Source organism: Chelonoidis abingdonii, chromosome 24, assembly GCF_003597395.2.
Source record: "Chelonoidis abingdonii isolate Lonesome George chromosome 24, CheloAbing_2.0, whole genome shotgun sequence".
Lineage (NCBI taxonomy): Eukaryota > Metazoa > Chordata > Testudines > Testudinidae > Chelonoidis > Chelonoidis abingdonii.
The window spans coordinates 17025873-17048028 of NC_133792.1; the positions used below are offsets into that span (position 1 = coordinate 17025873).

General features: G+C 50.8%; 1 protein-coding gene across 2 annotated transcripts in view; it reads right to left on the reverse strand.

Moving 5' to 3' along the window:
• Window positions 1-22156, reverse strand: part of RALGDS (ral guanine nucleotide dissociation stimulator) — a 104196-nt gene that overhangs the window by 60448 nt on the left and 21592 nt on the right. Inside the window, exon 1 of one of the 2 annotated variants that reach the window (XM_032779047.2) lies at window positions 15946-16139. The exons of the other annotated variant lie outside the window; for it this stretch is intronic. Within the exon in view, the coding sequence (XP_032634938.1) occupies window positions 15946-16041 (96 nt within the window). The 5' untranslated portion in view covers window positions 16042-16139. Of the gene's footprint in view, window positions 1-15945; window positions 16140-22156 lie in introns of those variants that run through there. 2 annotated transcript variants of the gene reach the window in all.

The following is a 22156-nucleotide window of genomic DNA, read 5'->3' on the forward strand; positions in this document are numbered from 1 at the left end:
CCTCCATGCTAGAGTATCTTGACATGACAGAGTGTGCTAAAGGGCTTGTGAATAGACCCGCACAGGATGGGAGCTGAAATTCTAGGGAAACCCTGCATTTGGTAAGGGTGAGGTGTGACCAAGGTTTTCAGCAGAGGCATCAACACTGAAAATGCATAAGAGTAAATCCAACAGGTTATACTACTCGATAATGATAAAGAGTTGAATCATGCCATCCTCTACACACAGCGAGTAGCATTTTATTATGCAAGCAGTCACGCTGAAATTAAGAGGCTCGCTGAGTCATGAGGTATTGCTCGATATGAGTAAGACTGGCAGCAGTAGGCCCGGAGACCCCAGTTCAGGAAAGCATTCCTTTTCAGGACAGCACTTAAGAATGCGTTAAAAGCTAAACACATACTTGTATGTTGTCCTGAGTCACGACCGTGATGTGCAGCACTTCTATAGCATCATCTGGATCTCAGAGCCCTTTAGAAAGGAGGTGTATCTGTTTTATAGGAGGGGAAACTGAAGCACAGAAAGATTTGGTACCATGGCCAAGGCCCTATGGTGAATCAGTAGCAGAGCTTAGAACAGAACACAGGTGTCTTGACTGATAGTCCAGATGCCCTATGCATTACGAGAGAGAAGATATGTCCTACTCGAGGCTATATTTCCATTAACAGGTTCTGTCGACACCATAAACCACAAGAGCAGAGCTGGAGGCATCAAGATGAGCTGCAAGCACAACACAAGTCTCTTTGTAAGGCCAGCAGCTTCTGTTTCACCCCAACCAAGACCCTTAGATGCAAGCCCAGTTTACCCAAACTTCAGCATTATCACCTCATCTCTGCCACTGCTCTCTCCCCAGGGGAGTATGGCTGTGCCTGTGCTTTTTATTGTCACAACAGGGAAAAGGTAGCCCCCCGAGTACGACCTCCCGGAAGAGTGAATGGCCGTGGTTTTAGAGGATGTCACCCCAATGTGTAATGATGGGGCTTAATTCATCGCATGGCAAACCCTGTTCCCCACTGAGGCCATCTGAGTGAGGATGAGTCACAGTTCAGAAATCGAAGCTGAGCTCCATGGAGTAGCAGAGGGAAGGCATCAGATGCCAGGGAAGCACCATTCCTTCTCTGCACTCCCCTTGCTCTAGCAGGGTAGTAATTAGCTGCTGGCCCCTACCCATATCACATTACTGTCCTCTCCCTTTGCCAGCTCAATGTGACAGCTGGTGCATTGGGGGAGGGAGAGTTCAGCCTTGGCCACTTCACCTCCCACATGGTAGATAGGGGGAGAAAGTAGAAAGTGCCCAGCCCCAGGATCCAAGACCCAAGAAGGCCATGCAGCAGTGTACAGAGGCCCCTATGCCCTTGTGTGGCAGCTCAGTCCGGGGGCAATCTAGCCCCACATGACTCATTTAAATCACAGCACTTGTTTGAATTGCTACAGCAGACCACATCAGTCGATACATTGACCTGACTTTTTTTTTTTTTCAAAAGGCACCCACTCACCATCCTATTCACATGTACACACAGCCTTCCTAGCGCTTCCTACAGCAGCCAGTTTTCTAATGGCACCGTCCTAAATCCATCCACAAACTGACAGCTGACAGCAAATTGTATTGACAGACCCTTATTGAATGAAACTGTTCAGCAGCAGCCAATCGGGTTCCATCAGTCCCACAGCCAGTGCTTAATTTGTGCTCTAGGAGTGGCAGTTCATAGCCTCAGCACCTCTGGGCTTGCTGCATCAGTTCCAAATGCAAAAAAATTGCTTGAACCCCAGCACCTCTTTAATTACAAATTAGGCACTGCCCACAGACAGTTTGCTAAATTACTCTGTCCAGCTGGAGCGCTCAGAAAGGTAATGAATTACAATCAGCGACCACGCGTCCTAACAGGGCTTGATTATGGATCTTTCCACAAACTTCAACAGCAGATGCTTTATGGAGTGAGATGACCTAGTGACAACGTCAGGGTGACAAATGAGAGCGGAAGGAGAGAGAAATGAAGAGGCAGAAGCAAGGGAGAGAAGATACTAGCTCAGATGGAATGCAGAGGAGGCAGCGTGATAGAGAAAAGCCATCCCAGACTCCAGGAGCTGCAGAAGAGAAGGCTCTCGCACCAGCAGTAATGGGATAGAGGGATGTCGGGTGCTAGGTGAACAGAATGAACAAGGAGGGAAATACAGTGACAGATATAAGCTTTAGGGTGGAACCATTCACATCAAGCCATGTCCTCAGTTGGTGTAAACTGGGATAGTTCCACTGGAATTACCTTGCCCTACACCAGCTGAGGATCTGGCACATGGTATTTTACTCACTTTTCATTCTAATTTTTGCACTGCAACAGTTACCACCAGAAGTGGATAAAACACAGTCATTGATTCTCATATACTGAAAGCAGGTCGATCAAACAATTGCAGGAAGTGGCAACTCTTTCCCAGTTTGCAGCACACTGACCATTAAAGTTGCTTTAATTGCACCAATCCCACAGCCTGTGCAGTGGCACCCCGCCAGCGCTGTTCATTCAAATCCAATATTGCTACATTACCCCTCCTACAAGGGGAAGCTATTTCTAGGTGCTCAGTGGTGTATGGATGTCCCTCTGCTAGAGCCCAGCAGGAGCACCCAACGCCCTCTCTCCCAATTTCCCTGGAGCCTCCCAGCCGCAGCTGGAAGACATGGTCTGAGCGATGCAGTCTGGACTGACGGATCATGGAAAGCACATGCTCTAATTGGTATTGGCCTGTGACCCACATGCCAGATAAAGCCGGCAAAGCAGTAGACACACAGCCAGGAGGAAAGAAAAAGAATTCAGGGCAAAGCACCCTAGTGGGGCAGCCTGGCAGGTGCTGGAACAATTTGTAGAGTGGGGGTGCTGAGAATAATTGAACCAAACTGAATATGATGAAAACCACTTCAAGCCAGGGGGTCCAGCAGCACCCCCAGCACCTACACAGCCTGGCCCTGCAATGCCCCTCACCAGGACAGTCTGCAGCATCTCGCCCCATCCCACACAAACCTGCCATTGGGTCGGTTAGTGGACTGTCATTTTAGTGCCAGTGAAAAGTGTTGGCCTCACAGCCCCGGGGTCTGATGTCCTCTGTTACCACCTGGGCAGTTTCACCACGTGCTGTCCCACCCTGATCACATCCCACTGGGGCCAGGAGCAGAGAGAGGTGGCTGACTTGTAGAGGATCCGTTTCCCCATCTGAGGCAAGCTCTGCTTTGGCAAACCTCTCCAGGGTCTCTGAAGGGAAGGCCTGCTCTGAATAAACCGACTGGGCCCACAGCTGGGGAGGGCAAAGACTTCCTGCCTCTAATAGCGCAGTATAAACTTCACCAGCATACACTTCTGGAGAGATCAGATGTTACCCTGGCGTGGGCATGTGATGTAGAGGAAACCAGTGTGAGGGAATTGCTAGGGAAGCGAGGAGCCTGAGTCTGCACTGGTTAACGGGATGACTGGGTGTGTATATATAAGAACATAAGAGCGGCCGTACCGGGTCAGACCAAAGGTCCATGTAGCCCAGTATCCTGTCTACCAACAGTGGCCAATGCGAGGTGCCCCAGAGAGAGTGAAGCTAACAGGCAATGATCAAGTGATCTCTCTCCTGCCATCCATCTCCACCCTCTGATGAACAGAGGCTAGGGACACCATTCTTTACCCTTCCTGACTAATAGCCATTTATGGACTTATCCACCATGAATTTATCCAGTTCCCTTTTAAACATTGTTATAGTCCCAGCCTTCACAACCTCCTCAGGTAAGGAGTTCCACAAGATGACTGTGCACTGTGTGAAGAAGAACTTCCTTTTATTTGTTTTAAACGTGCTACCTATTAATTTCATTTGGTGACCTCTAGTTCTTGTATTTGGAATAAGAGTATAACTTTTCCTTATCCCCTTTCTCTACATCACTCATGATTTTATATACCTCTATCATATCCCCCTTAGTCTCTTCTTTCCAAGCTGAAGAGGCCTAACCTCTTTAATCTTTCCTCATATGGGACCCTCTCCAAACCCCTAATCATTTTGTTGCCCTTTTCTGAACCTTTTCTAGTGCTAGAACATCTTTTTGAGGTGAGGAGATCACATCTGTACACAGTATTCGAGATGTGGTGTACCATGGGTTTATATAAGGGCAATAAGATATTCTCAGTCTTATTCTCTATCCCCTTTTTTAATGATTCCTAACATCCTGTTTGCTTTTTTGACTGCCTCTGCGCACTGTGCGGACATCTTCAGAGAACTATCCACGATGACGCCAAGATCTTTTTCCTGACTCGTTGTAGCTAAATTAGCCCCCATCATATTGTGTGTATAGTTGGCGTTATTTTTTCCAATGTGCATTACTTTACATTTATCCACATTAAATTTCATTTGCCATTTTGTTGCCCATCACTTAGTTTGTGAGATCTTTTTGAAGTTCTTCACAATCTGCTTTTGCTCTTAACTACTTGAGTAGTTTAGTATCATCTGCAAATTTGCCACCTCACTGTTTACCCCTTTCTCCAGATCATTTATGAATAAATTGAATGGGATTGGTCCTAGGACTGACCCTTGGGGAACACCACTAGTTACCCCTCTCCATTCTGAGAATTAACCATTAATTCCTACCCTTTGTTCCCTGTCTTTTAACCAGTTCTCAATCCATGAAAAGACTTTCCCTTTTATCCCATGACAGCTTAATTTACGTAAGAGCCTTTGGTGAGGGAATGAGGTTTCCATGATCAAGCACAAATGGGCACAGGAGATCAGGCCCCAGGAGTAACATTCGCCTGCGTGGTTCCTACCTGACTGACAAACAAGGGAGGGGCAACCCTTGGCCAGCTTGTCACGCCAATATAGTCTCGTCAAATTGCCTGATGCTCGCGCTGCCTACAGTGCGTGTTCCTGGGACTGGCACCGCAGCGACCCTGTGTTACTTATTTATTTCCAGTGATAAACGTACACAAAGAAGCGCCCTTCTGAAAGCTCTCACTGCCTCCGACACCCACGAACAGGGACGTATGACCAAACCCGGCACCTACCCCCACACAGCCCCCTCGCTTCCTTAGCTAAATGGTACCCAACTCCCACTCATCACACAAGCTATGAGAACACCCCCAAACCAGGCACCTCCCTCCTCCGAAGCCTGAGCAAAACGATTCTCCTAGGTGGCCAACAAAGCGGAGCTATTTCAGCCCTCAAGGCTCCAAAGCAAAGGGCCCCTCTCTGCCTGCACTCTGGGCAAACAAAGGGTTTGGCTGGGATTATTAATGACATTTCCATTTAATGCGACCAGCCAATGTTTGCAGAGCGCTTTGAAGATGAAAAGCACTGAGAGCCGCGTGGGGTTATTCTTGGCATTTGCTGCTGAGTTGGTTTTTGCTGAGTCTTGCAACCAATGTTAAAGAAAACAGGAGGCCTGTTAAATGAAACACACGTCACCGGCAGGGTTACTCTCAGGGAATAAAGCACAGACAGGCAGGAGAATCTACAATAGGCCTGGCCGACAATGACTATTTTAGGGCAGTTCCCCACTATTTCTCTGGCACCCACGCAGCCCCACTAGGACGAGCAACCATGGTAACCCTAGTGTAGCCAGACACGCTGCCATCCAGTCCTGCTCAGAACAGGGTGAGACACCACTCGAAACCAGTCTACACCAGCACTCCTACTGCAGGGCTGTACAGAACACAGGGGGGTCTAAGATTGTCAGCGCAGACACAGTCCTCATGCCTCGTGGCGCCTAACTCAGCTCTCAGGCTGGCTGGTGCAAACCAGAGTAACCTCACTGGCTTGACAGAACACCCTCTGGATTTACACCTCTGGATATGAGAGGAGGATTTGGTCTGGATCACGTCTTCTGTGGTTTCTAGCTTCCTCCAAAGAAACCAGCCCATCCCTCGCGCTATGCCGCAGAAGGGCTTGGTGCTCTGTGCTGAGAGCAAGGGGAGAGGGTGTGCTGTTTTGAACGACTGCCTTCGCCAGGAAACAGTCCCACTGTTAGCTTGCAGCTCCACCCTCCCGATAACATCTCCAATGCAGGGGCAGTGGAAAAGACACAGCGTATGAGATAAACATGCCAATGTCATTGATTCATTACTGTCAGTCCATTCAAACAGCCTGTGCACTGGCGAAGCCCCCGAATTAATCCAAACCCAGGCTGAGCACCAGCCAGGCACATCAGCAAAACGTTTCTGCTCCATTCACGCTTGCACAGCCACAGACAGGGAGGCACTTAATGCTGATGAGGAGGCCAGGAGAGGCAGGCGGGCTGTGTGACAGCTTGGGATGTGCTGATCCTAGGCAGCACGCTGCTCCCTAAGACTCTCAGCATCGCAGGGCTATTCCCTTTGGGAAGTTGTTAGCAGTGAGTGTGGGGGGAAGAAGCCAGGTTGGGAGCCCTGGAGAATGAAGTTTCTCTCCCAGAAGGGCCATGTGGATGAGTGAGAGGATACAGCACTGCACTCTCCATACTCAGTCCCTAAAAGAGAAACCTTCTACATTTCACTCTTCCATGAAACTCTATCAGGGTTTATAGATGGGGAAAATGAGGCACAGAGATGGGACGAGACTTCCCTAGGGTCACCCAGCAGCAGAAATGAGACTAGAACCTTCTGCTGAGTCTCAGTCCAATGCTCCATCCTCTAGGCCACACTGCCTCCCCTGTGCACCAGTCCTCCCTTTTGTGATAGCTTTTACTTGAGGAAGAGGATTAAATCCCAGTAAAAAGGTATGAGGCTGGCAGTCTGCTCTAGTGGATTGTGGATGCACCTGGAAGTTCAGCCCTTCTGAGTTCTAACCCTGGCTCTGCCACTGACTCACTGTAGGAACCTGAGCACATCCTCTGTGTGCAAGTGCACAACAGTCTTCCCATCTAGAAGCCTTGCACAGTCTGATTAGCTGATGTTTGCACAGTGTGTTGAAGCTGTCAAGTGCTGTAGACAGTAAATTACTAGCTCATTACAGCTGATCCTGAAAGTTCATTTTGTATGTGCCATAGGACAGTGTTAAACCTAAGATACCCAGGGCTTTCAGCCTGCTTTTACTCCTAAAGCTTAATTGCACAAAGCACCAAACAATCCAGCACTGGCGTAAAATGGGCCCTAAAATGTCTTCTCCACCTCCTGCCTCTTGGTGCCTGAGCCTGGATCTAAGGTCAAAACAAAGTGTTTGTCTTCCAGTTTCCAGAGTTCTGGGGAAAATATATTAAAGGAATAAATCAGCATGTGAAATACAATTTAACTAATTAGCCCATTTGAGTGGAGAATATTTTCCATGATCTTTGAAGTCAAACTTGCTTTGCAAGTAACTACATCACAGAGGGAGGGAAACGAAGAGGGAAGGACTCTGGAGTAAGGGGTGGAATTTGGAAAAGCATCCAAGTGACAGAGACACCTTATGACTTGTGCTCCTGTGTCACCTAAGGCTTGTTTTCATGGGAAAGTTTTACCAGTGATACTGGTATAGTTACCCTGGTATAGTTATACTGCTATAACCCCTTACGATTACTGCTGTTCTGGTATTAGAGTGGCTGTTTTGATTTTCATTAAACCCCTTCCAAAGCAACATAAGCTAAACAGGGGAAACGCCCCCTCATATTGGAATAAGTGGGTCCACAGTTATTTTCTCTGTAACTGCATTAGGTAGTGCTTAGATACCACAGTGATGTGGGTTATATAAATGGCAAGAGGTTGTGCTGCACTGCATTACATTGCAGTGAGCTATAGCCAGAAACTGACTGAATACATTGAATTTGAACACGCAGTGCCTTGTAACACAACACTGGACTAACCGTACTGCATTATAATGTATTACCATACAGGAGTGGATTTATTGCATTGCTTTACAGCATAATGGGGATTTGAACCTATGATCTCCTGCACCAAGTGAGCCAAGCCCCTAGACTGACACACTGTACAGTGCATTGCTCTCTATAAGAGTGTAACATCAGAATGGGACATATTGCACTTGTCTCTCCTGATCCTACAGCTTCCAACTGTCTTTCAGGGTGCGGATGTTGCTGGTTCAGTTAGCAAAGCCATGTAATGTAACATGCCATTCGATGAAGCATTTACAAATATGCCAGAGATGCCCCCAAAAGCCTGGGTGCATTGCTTGCAGCAGCCAGTGCATTGATTTCCCCTTCTCGGATTGGCTTTCACAGCCATAGAAGCAGCTGCTCTTTTGCTGGCAAAGCACTCCAGGTTCTTTAGCAATCCTTCCCGGTTTGCCTTTCTTGCTGTTTTGGGGTGGATTTTGCAATTGTTTCTGCTGAGTCCTGGAAGAAAGAGGCCAAGGGCATTATCTGAAGCCGGGGTGGGCGAGCCACAGTCAAGCTTCCTGCACAGCTCTACCAATGCCCCTTGACCGAACCTACTCACCGTGGTATGTCAGCTCAAGAGTTTGGGTCCCATGGTGCAGGGCACAGGTTCAAGAACCTGCCAAGCTACTGTATAAGCTCAGACACCAGCAGCCTGATCCAAAACCCACAGGAGTTACTGAGAGTCACTTAACACCATGTTCAATGGGCTCTAGTCTAGACTAGACAAAAGCACTGTATGATGAGAGGAGGGCCAAGCCATTCAGTGTTGCTCAGTGCCAAACCAATACCTTGCACCCAGGACCTTACAGCTCTTTGTGTGCTAACCCTCACAACCCCCTGTGAGGGAGGACAGGGTTACCAAGCCCCATCTTACAGACAGGGAACCTGAGAGGTAAAGTGACCTGTCCACGGTCACACAGCAAGTCAGCGGCAGAACTTGGAGTAGAACCCAGAACTCCTCCCCCAGATCTGTGCTCCAATTACTAGACAGCTCTTCCTGTGCACCTGGACACTCCCTGCAGGTGAGAGGAGCTCTCCAAATTCTGCTGCCCACTGTCTGTTTCAGGGCAATGGGGAAGGGCTCCATTCTCAGGGAGAGGCGTTTTTGCAGGCGTGCTGCACCCCAGCCTATAGAAGGATATTGCACAGAGACTCGGTGTGAAGCTGCTGGTCAGCCTTGTTATCACTCAGCAAAGGGCCCCCAGTGCAATTACTTCTGTTTTAAAAACACACAAAGGCAATTGTCCATCTCCCCCTTGCCTGCAGGAGGGGCGTGTCCTGGACACTGAGCCTGGAGCCAGGCCAGGAGTTCCCATCAGGGCCGGGAACTTTGACTTTACTGCCAGATGGGCCAACAGCAGCTGCATACCTGGAAAATGATGTCTTCTCCTGGCCCCATATTACACCAGACGAGATCCTAATCAGAGCCAGAGGCGCAGCCGCAGCAAGGGGTGCCACTTCCCCAGCTGCAGGCAGCCCTTCGGTGTTTCCATGTGAATCTGTCATCCAGCTCTCCTTTGGGTGCCCTCTCCATCTGAGCTCCCACCCAAATCCTTCCGTCCTCCAGACATCCTGGTCAGCTATCCATCCAATATCCAGCTGACCCGAGCCCGTCTCTGTCTTCCCCTAGTGCCTCTCAATAGTCTTCTCCCTGTCCACCTGGCCTCTTGATACCCTGTAACCATTTGTCCTCAAGAGCTCCTGTCCAGACCCTGCTGTACTCCCGCACGTCTGTCCTTCCCCCTTGATGGACGGCCTGAATCCTTCTCTCCTCCCAAGGGATCATTGGACAGGCTTATACATCCACTGGAACCCGTCTGCTTCCCACTGAACAGCAAAGTTCTCATCGTGCTGCAGTGGAACTGCAATAAACCCCACAGTAGGGTACAGATGCACTGGGAAAATGCAGCATGTTGGAGAGCATGTTACCCAAGAGGAGGTTAAACACAAGGACAAGTCATGTTTAAAAACACGTCAGCTTGGCATGGTTAATGCACACTTTAGACCTCCTTTTCAAAAACCAAGAGCCACAGCACTGGGTGCAAAAATACTTCACTAGCCATTCAGTCCAAATACCTGATCTGCAGCCCCAGTCATGACAACGATACGCACCAATTAGTCGTGCAATTGCACAGAACCTTCCCCCTTCACACTACAGCCCTGGGCTTCTCAGATTTTGAAAATTAGGCCCAGCAACGGAAGTTTTATTGATCCCGTGTTATCAGTAGCTATCAAAACACTTTACAAAAGAAGGTCAGCATCCTCCTCCCCATTTTACAGATGGGGAAACTGAGGCACAGAGACATAAAGTGACTTGCCCACAGTCACAATAGTAAAAACTGGAATAGAACCCAGGTCTCCTGAAACCCAGGCCAACGTCCTGCTTACCAGCCTACACTGCCTCATATGGCAAGTGGTCTGTCTAACCATCCATATAGTCAAATATCTATTAGCTGTCTAGGTTCCTACCTGGCCCCTGTCTCCATCATATCTCCAGCACTCTCCTCATTATGGTGCTGGACTCCATTACCTCACTCATTCATCACAGATGTGGTAGCAGGCAGATCGATCCCTCAAGCTGATCATGAAAACAATATGAGCAGGAGCTCTTCTCTGCCTTCTCCCACAACTGCCTCTTTCACTGGGGTCTCTGAGCACTGCACAGCATCTCCCGGCCACAGGAAACACCGTGACCAAGAGGTGATCAGTGCCAGCTAAACAGGCCAGCATGAATGTGCTTGCAACATCCATCCCAAAGGGATGCACAGCGGCGTTGGCTGAGCCTGAACGGAGACGCTCAGATGGGACAAATTCTCTATGCTGCAAGCTACTGAGATGGGGCGTGAATTAAGGTCCCCATCAACTGGCGGGTACCCCCTGAAATACCCTCAGTCGAACTGGGCTCCTGCATTCTTACCCCATTCCCAGAGCTGCCGAGCAGCATTTCCAGGGCTGCAATGGCAACCGAATCCCAGCAGCACCCTGGCAGGGAATGACTCTGTGGGAAGGTCCCCAAATGCCCGTTGTGCCAGAGGCTCCCAACGACCTCGTGCTGGGAAGCAACCCAAGCCTATGTGTAATGAACACGTGCCGCAGTTTGTGCCAAGAGGCCCCACGGGATGCAGGCTGGCAGGAGTAGAAGCTGAGGCTGCAGGAAACGTCCTGGGATCAGAGTCCAATGCACAATCAAACCTCCAGCACATTAATCAGGAGGAGCAGTTCTCTCACACACATGCTAGCTTGGCTTACCTGAGTGGGCTAACTCCTTTCATCCACACACACAGTGCAGATGCCTGCAAGGTGCAGCTGGACATCCCTGCTGTTCATGCATCTCTGCTCTATCTGCAGGTCCCCCGAAATCAGTCAAGTTAATTGGCAGTGATTATTTCTAGTGAACTAGGAGTGCTGTAGGTGCTGAAGGTCTGGGATACCTGAGAATGCAGAGGTTGGGCTGTGTGTGGAGAAGCTTGCACAGTACCCATCAGGGAGACTGAAATTATGTGGAAAGTGTCTTTCACACTAAGACAAACAGGCTCCACCATGTTTCCAGGTATCTCTCCACCCACTGTGGAAATGCAGCCAACTCTGGGGTGGACCATGGCAGCCTAAAGCAGCCAGCAAAGACGCCACGTTGCTAACCTGGCAGTATTGGTGCCTAATCAGGGAGGGAGCAGAGAGGTGGAGCTGGGAAGAGGCGCTGCAGGGGTCTGTTGGCAGTGCTAGGCTGTTGGCAAAGGGTGCACAGGGCTACGTGTCTCCACTGCAAGATAGCAGAGCCTACAGCAACCACTGTGTGTGTGTGGGGAGGGGGTGATCATCATCAAGTGCAAAGGAAAACGACTCGCTGACATGCCTGGGAGCTTCTGGGAAAGAGCATCAGGGGGTCAGTGACTCAGCCCCTGGCATTCACACTCTGCTGAGGCAGCACAGGCTGGGATCTGCAGTGCTGGGGAAGCCGCTGCCTCCCTTTGCGTGAAGTTCATTTTTTATCTCCTCCGTCTGGTCCCCTCAAATTCTCTCTTGCTAGCAGATCAGATCGGGGCTGGGGCCAGCTCACTGCGGTGGGGCTCATGTATTCAGTCATTTGCTCATTCATTCTTCCTTCTGCAGCTGGATGAATTTCTGTGCTTGAGAAGTTGAGAACATGATCTCACTGACTAGAGGCACGTCTAGTGAAGGGCAGACAGAGGACAAGTTTTCATCCACATAACTTTGCCCAATGCACCACTGTCCTGACCCACGGCATCCCCTGCCCATGCCCCTCGCTCAGCTCTGCCAATGCGCCACTGTCCTGACCCACAACATCCCCTGCTGTCCCAGACCCCGGCCCCCACGCAGCTCTGCCAGCCCCCATCATGAACTGTGTAGTTTGACTACGTGGACAAAGATCTACTGGGGATAAGGAGACCAACTTCCTCTCATACTTGTAACTGCAGCAGGATTTGAACGCAGATCCCTGAAGACTGCACTCCAAGTTAGGCAGGCTTCCACTCCCTGGGCTGGGAGTGGGGTGAAGTTGGTTTGCTGAGCCAGGAGTTGGGGTGAAACAATCACTGCCTGCAATTTTGGGCTGGGAGTGAGAGACCATGAAAGGTCTTGGGAAATACATCTCCAAAAGAGTCTGTGTGGGGATCTCCTGGGGGCTGGAGAACGGAGGTCAGAGGGTGCAGAGATCCCCCTCTCCAAATACCCAATGGTCCAAGGGCACCAAAGATTTCCAAACTTTACTCCACTGAGAGGCAGCCTGGGAAGCTGAGATTCCTCCTTCAGGGGAAATGCCAGGGCAGGCACTCCTGACTGGCTCTCACCAGGTTGGGTCTCCCAGTCCTGGCACAGGCAGGTGGCTGATGCTGCCAGCACAGCAACAGAAGATATGAGCATGGGCATGCCAGGAATAATATGCTCAATTTGACCTCCCCCAGGGCAAAGAGCGCGAGTTAGCACTTGAGATTGTTCAAGTGGAGTTTCCACTTTGGCACACGAGAGATACGGCTCTGGATTTCCCCACCGAAGTTTCCACTATGGCGTGAGCTGTACCAGCCAACAGAGGAGAAGTATGAAAGGATTCCAGCTCTGCCAGCATATCTGTATGCAACTGCTCCCCCACTTCCCAACAGAGTTAATTCTTCCCAGGCTTGCAGAGGGACGACAGGGACTCAGACAAGTTTATACATAGCAAGAACAAGCCGGTCTCCAACCTGCAGATGCTAATCCTTCTACTCAAAAGCTGCAGTCTGCTCCCAAGCATTGCCTGCTGACACTCGCTCAGCTGGAATCCAAATGTTCTCTGCTAGAAGCAGAAAGGCCAAGAAGTTGGAAAATGCCAGCACTGCTTTGTGTGTGATGCACAAGAGTGACTCCTTTCAAGTTAGCTTGACGCCCTCTGTGTGTATAGCTTGCGCTTTGGCCTGCTTTACGCTGTAACGCTCCTAAGGTAGGAGAGTCGCAGGACAAAGCACAAGCTGTATGCCGAGGGACTCAAGCTGTACTTGCAATGGGAAAGCTGGGACAGATTCTGTGCTCAGCGATGCTGGTGTAAATTCAGAGTGACTCCTCTTACCTCAGACTCACTCCAATGTAACTGAGAGCAGAATTCGGAATGTTTACCAGACCTGAGGCCATGGGGAAATGCCCATTAGCCCTTCCATCCTAAACAGCAGAGCTGGTATGTTCAAGGACAAACACAGTTCTCTGGTGGAGCCAGAGGCATCCTCAAAACAAGCTTCCCCAGGACCAGGATACACCCCGACGTTCTAGCCAACTCACAGTGACTTGGCTGCAGAGACCTGTACAAGCTCCAGCAGCTGCAAAGGAGTTAATGGAAACAACTCCTAAAATACAGTATTTGTGCTCTGAAATAAAAGCAAATTTGACTTTGTGCAGTAAAACCAGGAGCAACATTAACAAGATGAGTCTGTTCCAAAGCAATCCAGACCAGGGTACTCTTCTCCTAAACTCAGTCCTGAGAAGCTAGCTCCGGTGAGCATAAAGATCCAGCTCAGGCTTTCCTCTTCCTTAGTTTACAATAATCTCTCAGGGAATCCTCTACCTGTCTTGGGGCAGCCCAGCTGAGTTCCCTAGGTAATGCTCCAACAGTCACAGGTAAATCCAGCACCTGCTTTCCCTGCCCAGCAGGAATGAATTCTGGACTCACTACACTTCTGAATCCAGTTACATGACAACAAAACACTCAGCCTGGTTAGGGCTGTCCAAACCCCTTGGTCCTAAATAGGGTGACCAGCTGTCCTGATATTATTGGGACCATCCCACTATTGGGGCTTTGTTATAAAGGGGTCTCTTATCTCCCATAGGACCCTAATACCCCCTGCCCATCCCGATTTTTCACACTAGCTATCTGGTCACCCTAGCCTTAAGGAACCTGCCAACACACTGCAAACAAAGCAAACAGTGAACAAGATGTCAGGAGGCACTACCCTAAGAGATACGGGGAAATCAGGTGCTCAGATACTGCAGCGGTGAGCACAATAGACATGGGAGGGAGAGTGAGACGATAGAAGCGTCAGGATAATGGGACCCCTGGCAGGATCCGGCCCTCTTCGCCCCAGCCCTTTGCAGCACTGGAGGAGGGTGGGGCTTGGCTGCACATCTCTCCTCACTCCCTTGAAACACGAGTCTTCCTGTCTTACTCCATGCCCCTCCGAGCCAGTCCTGAGAAGCAGGGTCTGCTCTCAAGCCTCAGTAACTGCAGTGGGAGTTGCAAGGTGCTGAGCCCCCACCTGCTGCACCTCTCCATGCACAGCTTGGTTACCTAGCTAAAGCCAGCTGTGCGGCAGCCATGCAGGTATCCTCATTACCACAGCCACAGCAGCCAACCAATAGCTCCTGGCCAAAGCCCTGGGGTGTATCTAATTGCAGCTGCTGTGCAAGTCACTTTTTATTTATGGAGACACTTTCCCAGTCTGCTCAGCAAGGCCTGTTGGGAGTTTCTCACCCTGCTGGGACCGGAACCCGCTGCCTGGGCATGTGGGGGAGGGGAGACACAAGGTCCTTCTCCTGCTTTGTCTTCTTTGGGTCTCTTTAAAATCACTGCCACCACATGGGAATCACATCAATAAATATAATCACTCAAGCAATAAGTGTGACATCAACATCAATACGTTAATTGCACCACTGTCAAGAAATTCAGATTTAATGTCCCCGCAACAACCAAACTCTGCCTGCCCCCCTTGGGTATACCCATGATGGGCGCAATTCTGCCCCCAGTGAAGCCAGAAGCAGTTTTGTCCCAGATACCAACAGGACCAGGACGGGGTACATATGATCACCCAATATGCAGTATGAACAGAGAGACCAGATGCCACCTGCGTGCATCTAAGCCTACGGAAAGAGGGCAGTGATATCAGGTCGTTGAGCAGTACAGCATGTCACATGGCCCAGCGCTCTGTAATCACGTCTGTAATGTACTCACACATAGGGCAGAGTTAAGGTTGCTGAAGGAACCTTGTCTCTGAATTTCTAGGCATTGGATGCTGCATTGAGAAGGAGATTCCCAAGTGCACCAAACAGGATTTTTGAACTTAATGGGCCAAATTCCACTCTGAGTTGCTCCAGTGGGGTTTGCACCAGAGTAATAGAGAGCAGACTAGCTCAGAATGAACTGCTAAACAGCTGGAGAGACAGTGAGTGAAGGTGTAAAACAAAGCCTGTGCAGAAGGAGATTTAAGCACTGCAGCTGAATGGTGCCTCTGAAATTCCACATCAGAACTGTCCTGCATTGACACATGGCAGCCCACACCAACAGGCTGCCCTGGGGTGACACAGAGATGGGGTTTCACTCGTTGTCCCACCTCACATGACAAACATCCTCTTTTGCTTTGACTGGTGAAATGCATTTAACTTTCTAGAAACGTTTCCCCCACTCCTTCCTCCCACATTTGGTCCCTGGATTTTGGAAGAGCAAGAGACAGCCTGCTGCAAAATACGCCTCTGCAAAGGAGAGACAGACAAACTGTTGCTCAAGGAGATCACACCAGCCCTCGGCAGCACTAACTTCACCAGAACTTCCCCGTTCCCAGGAACGCTGCTGGTTGGACAGGAGGGTGGGGATCAAAAACCCCTCCCGGCCCCTTATGCCCCATCCCCACCTCCTCGACCAGAACATCCCGTCTACTTGCTTTCTCTGTACTCACATCATCATCCTGGACGCTCAGAGGAATATCCAGCATGCACATCTGCATGGGCTGAACCAGAGCCTTCTGCACATTGAACAAAGGTTTTGCCTCCATCTTCCCAGTGCTGGAAGAATTTCTCTCTCCCTCTTTTTCTCTCTCTGTCTCTCTCTTTCCTTCCAATTCTTAGACTAAGAGTAAGTCCAGCCCTGGCAATGAAGTAGATCGAAGCTCTCCCTTTGATCAGCTTTGCCAGTGCATCTTGCCAACAGCTGCTGCTTCTGCTGCACTAAGAGGTCTTATTTCCTTCCTTGCAAATCAAAGAGCCGCGGAGCCACACCAAGAGGCTTTCCGTGTGCGTGTGCAGCCAGCGATGTTCTCGAGATCTGAGAAACAGCCCTTTTCTGCAAGCGTGCCACAACATGCTCCTTTCCCCCAGTCTCTCTTCCTCGCTTGGTGTGATCTATGCCGCTAGCTCCTGCTGCTGCTTTGCACTGGTGCGGGATTTCCAGCCTCATCTACATGCATGGCACTCGCAAATCCCTGTGCATTGTCTCCAAGCCACAACAGGTCCTGCCTGTTGTTGATTTCCTATTAGGATCGAACTGTGTCTGCTTTAGCTACAGCATTTCCCTGTGGTGGTTGTGTCAGGTAGGCAAGCAGTGCTGGAGAAATAGGTGCATGGGGAGGGCAAACTTCAGCCTTAGCCTCCCCCTTTTCTTTCCTTCTTCCATCCCTCTCTTGTATTGTTTACCGCACCATTTCAGACAAATGCCTCCCTATGCTCACAGGGGCACCACGAGGCTCAAATAATTCATGCCCAGAGAGCACTGGGAGTTCTTGTGATGGAAGAGCAGTGCATTGCTAATACGGACCAGGTGAGATTCGCAATCATTTCGCTCGTGAAAAGCTTCGTCCCATGGGCCAAGGCAATGCCACCCGTCAGGGAGCCTTGCCAGTCACAGAGTCCATTGCATTCTGCCCTAGGTTTGAAATGGGGCTTTGCTGGAGAAGTGTGTGCCCCCACAAGGTCCATCAGCAGTGCCTGGATCAGTGTCAGTGGGGAGCTCTCCCCCATACCGGGAGTTTAGTGTCCCTGCTTCCATGGGTAAGTCCCCCCAGCAAACCCCGTCCCTAGAGCTCTTCTGCTCATCAGCATTAGAAGCACAACTCTTGGGTGCAGAGGAGGAAACAAGAGGTCTGCTGGGGCAACTGCACTGGCCTCCAGCATCTGGAGACTGGGGACCCAGTGAAACGAGGCTGCTGGCCACCATATGGATTCGTCACAGAACAAGGCCCATGGGGTGTCTCTGCCCAGTATTGTGTCTTCCTTGCTTTTCCTGGGGATGGGTGCTGGCTGGAGAGAGGCTGCTCCCCAAGGAAGCGTGGCCCTCCTGAGTTCACCCTTCGCTCAGCTCTGCTATTTCCCTGTACACAGCTCAGCAGCTCACCCTGTGGCAGAGAGCTGGCTCCTGTCAGATGGCAAGGCCGCTCAGCGCCAAGTCCCACCGCCCTTATCCCCACCAGTGCCAGAAATCAGGCCTGTTCCATCTGGTGGAAATGGCTGGTCAGAAAGGAGCAGGCCAGTGGGTCCAGGTAACTGGGCCCAGTGAGCAGACGGGAAGTGGCTGGAATCCCCTGGGTGCTCTGTGCAGTGCTAGTTCTAGATTCCAGCAGGTACAATTTCAAATGGCTCTGCCAGGTCCCAACAGAGAAGGAGCCATCCTACTAACGAGAGCGACCCTCACAACCAGCCCCCTTCCAGGTGGTCTCTGCAGACAGGCCAAGGGTGGAGTGGATGGGGAGTGTAAACTCCCATCTCCTGCATCGGTGGCAGACAGCTTCCCTGCCTCGGCCCGCACTGACGCTCCTGGACCCTCACCCCGGCATCTCGCAGCAGTGCCCACCTGTGCACATAGAACATTTCGCCTGGGCTGTGCGGAAAAAGAGGCCTCTCAAAGTCACGCTGGGAATATTCACCAGGGGCTAAGAGAGCCCCATGGCAGCTGGTTGGGGAGGCATAGCATGATGGGGAGTAATGAATGGGAACCCCTTGGCTCTGGGCATACACAAGGAGGCCTGAGTCTCCACTGTCCCTCGTTGGGCAGCAGTCAAGACCCTGCTGTTCCAACTCCATCCGGCTGGCCTTGGCCACAGGCCCTGGCCTGGAGCACACGTGGATTTCCCTGGGAGCACTGGCAGGGACCTGTTGGGCCTTGCATTCCTCTGCCATTAGGTAACGGGCTGCTCAGCGTTCAGCCTCGGAGCTGCCGCAGCTCCCTTCCTGCCCTCCCCTCATGTGGGTGAGTCACACAAGCCAGAGCTGTCCAAGCCACTGGGCCCGAGTAGGCCTCACACATGCACAGCCTCATGGGGAAAAGCTACAGCCTTCTCTATGCCAGTATCTCTCCAACAGCCCTGCTGAGATAGCCTGTCCCTGGGCACATGGGAGGGGACTTTCCCGGCCACCTCCTGGAACTGTTTCCCAGGCTCCAGCTCCCTGGAACTGGGGGAGGTGCCTACTAGAGGCAATGCTGCCTCAAGCACAGCAACACTCCTGTCTAGAGCCTAGTATCATAAACCAGGACACAGCTGGGGGAGGCCGAGAGTCAGAGCCTGGCCTCCATTACACTGTGGTAAATCCGCAGTGCCTCCACTGAGCACAGTGGGCCCAGTGTCTGCTAGCCAGGGCCTGCGCTCATGGCGATAACGGAGAGGGTGGGGTTAAATACCACCTTTGTACCGCACAGTTGCCAACTTTCACGCAGTAAATAAGCAACCCGACTTTCACAATAAGCCAAAGATCAAGCTAATCCCATTTCAAAACAAGACCAAAACAAGCCAATCCCTAAGAACCCCAACACTCTAGGTGACTAGATCCCCCCAGCGTGCAGTCTGGGACTGTGGTGGGCCCGCTGTGCACCCCTGACTCTCTCCCCCCCTTGCCCCTGCTTGCCCCCACTTGCTGGGAACCAATCAAAAAAAGAGAAGCAACAAGTTACAAGTTAAAAACTCGCCAACAAGCAACTCACAAGCCAATAAAGCCAAAAACAAGCCCAATTTCTGCTTTTTTTCCTGGGTTTGGCACATCTGCCGCCCATGTTTTGGGCCTGTCCAGGGGCCTGCCCGGCTCTCAGAGAGTTAGAGCAGCTCCGAGGTTGCTCTAATGAGAGCTCAGGCTGCCATATGGCTCATGGGCAGCTGAGAATAGCCAGAGCGTTCCACCCACACCCTCTTCTTCTCTCTAACCATCCCCATTATCCCCTGATGCTCGGGGTTGTGAGGGGACCAGTATAGATCCTATATGTTCTTCCTACACCAGCTAGGATAGCTCCTTACCCTGTGAGAACACTTTCATGAGGTGATCTGCTACCCAAAGGCCACTTTATGCTTAGAGGGGCCCTTAGAGCAATGGGGAATCTGTCTTAAAGGACTGACCCTGGCATCCCTGAGAGGGGAATTTGCCCCCAGCAGTGCCAGGGGAGGGGTTCTCTCATAGGCTTTACCAGCTGGATGGTGCTTAAAACCTCCAGGGCGAACCAATACCTTCTGCTAGCACCCCCAAGAAAGGGGGCATTAATGCACCCAATTAGTGCTGTGCAACGCTCTACGAGAGGGTGGAGTTAGCAATTCCTCCCTGCCCCTGTGCTGATCAGTTCATGCTCTAAAGCAGGAGACCAGAGTCCTCTGTGTAGGATGGTCTATAAGGACCTTTAGTTCCCATCCTCTGGGGTTCGAGCTCAAGTCCCAACTACATTTCCAGTGAGAGTAGATGTAAGGGATCATGGTTTCAGACCCACTCCAAAGACCCAAGTTCAAATCCTGGCTCCACTGTACACAGCCCAGCTCTGTCCACAAACCCTGTGTTAACAAACAGATCAGCACAGCAGGACACATCCCTACAGTAATAAGCAGGTGGGCACATCTCAGGCTCGCCATCAGACCAGCCAGTGAACCAGTGTATGTAGGCACTGGCAGAATCGACATCTGGAGAAGGAAAAGGAGGTCAGGTTCAAGCCCTGAAGTCCCCTGGGAGTACAGTTCCCTGGCTCTTTCCCATGGGAGCCTCTGCAATTAATTAAGTGGCAATATGGAAAGCGAGGCCCATTGTCCGCCTGGTAGATGCGTCTGTCCCCAGTCCCTGATGAAAAGCAACAGGGGTATCATCTCCAAGCCAGCACATAGCTGGCACGGGGCCAGTGCCTGCTCCGCAAGCCCCAGAGCTCAGTGACCTCTGCTTAGGGCAGCCATAAAGCTGTCAAAGAGGGGAAATAACCTCTCGGGGAGAGTCAGAAACCACGCAAAAGACTTTGAAAGGAAAACAAAACATTAAATCCCTGGACTGGCCGAAGGGAAAGGCTGGTGCCACTTGCAACAGAGGAGCCTGGGCAGCGAGAGATTGGGGGGTTACACAAGGGAGCAGCCACTCTGCAGACCCGGCTGGAACAAGCAGCAGCTGGACCTGGTAGAAAGGTGGCTGGGTTTGCTCTGCCAGGGAGGCACCAGCAGAGGCCCAGCAATGGGGCTCGACTATGACTCCTTTGCATTCACAGCGTTCAACAGCAGGGAAGTTGTGGGGAGCCCTCCATCCTACATCCTATCCATGTCCCCGGACAACAGGCAGCAATTCTCACCCGTGACAGACTCTCAGACCTAAGCCAACCCTGCTGTTGCTGACAGCATCTTAAAACTACAGCCCTGACACTGGTCAGGGAGGTGACCAGCTTTATATCATCTCCAGAAGAGAATCCACTGACCACGGTCCCAGCATGCACTGGGCTCAGGATAAAACCTGGGGTGGATTCTTTGGGGAAATCAGGCTCTTCCTTGGTCTCCATCAGGTATCTGAAGTCGTTGCGAGGACACCGCAAGCTTCTCCATCCATGATGGACGTTTCATTCTCCTTCGCTGTTCTCCCAACAGCTCTGGTGGGATGGGGAAACTAGTGACCCTATCCCAGTAGTTTTGAAGAATGGCTTCACCAAGCATTATCAACAGGTGTGGAATGCAGAGATTATCCTTGCTCATGACAGTCGCCAAGCCAGCCACCTTCCACAAGGATCCCCAGGGACTTGGGTATGTGGCCGTAATTCTACCTCCTCAACCCACTGGCATCAATGGAAGTCGTGTGCAAAGATCCTAGTTCCTCCGATATCAAGGGACAAGGGTCTGACCCAAAGCACGTGTCACCCGCTAGCCTTGTACTACGTGAAAAGGGTTGACCTGCAAGCGCCAGCCCCCTCTCGACCCAGCAGAGAAGCCCTGCCACAAGACGCCACAGCTGGTGGGAAAATCCTCCCAGCTGGAGCACTTTACTCAAGTCCCTGGTTCCCGATTGAGGCAAAACTCCGATTCATTCTCTGCCGCTTCGCTACTTAATTTTATTAATAATTTTTATTTAATTATTTCGGGGTTGATTGTTTCCTGCAGGTCCAGCCAGGCAGCTGGCAACCATTGTTGGGAAACACCGCTTTCCAGTAAAGGTCTCGTCAGGAAAGGAATAATTCCAGGGAAGTTCACTAAGGATTCCTATGTAGGCCCCTGTGGGCTCTGACAGGTCCACCACTGCCCTAGTGACAGACAACTGCCTGTTTGGGACATGCACCTCTCCCAGCAAAGGGTGGTTGTTAACTCCCAAGGTCCTTTATGAAAATGCTCCCAGGTTTTCAGCTGTGAGACTGATTGCCCAGCAGATCCCTGCAGAGTGTAAGGAAAAGGCTGCTGTGTGAGGTCTGCTCATCATCAATTCAACTTAGGGCACTGAAGCTAGGGTTTGTAAACAAAAAGGTCTTGTCTACACTGGAATTTTAGCCACTGGTGTAGCTGCAATGGTGCAAACCCAAAGCATAGACACCGTTTACAAAGACATGGCACAGATTTGTACCGGGTGACTTAAAAACACAGCATAGCCAAGGCCTTAGGGGAGCAGACAGCTCACAGGAGACAGTGCATCACCAAGGGTTGCACAATCTGACCTCAAGGTTTTACAAGTCAAACATCAAAGGCTCCATGATATTAAAGAAATCCCACAAAGACAGTGGAAAGTTTGCTTTCTAAAGGAAATCCCAACCCTGTGAGATGTCTGCAACCCAAACATAGTAGCATCCTGCTCTCACGCAGGAGAATGTGAAACTCAGGAGAAACACCTTGAAATGGACCTTTTTGTTTTCATTGCCCCAAGCTGATAGAAATGTAAATAGGAAATAAAACAGCCTGAGGAATGAAAAGTAAA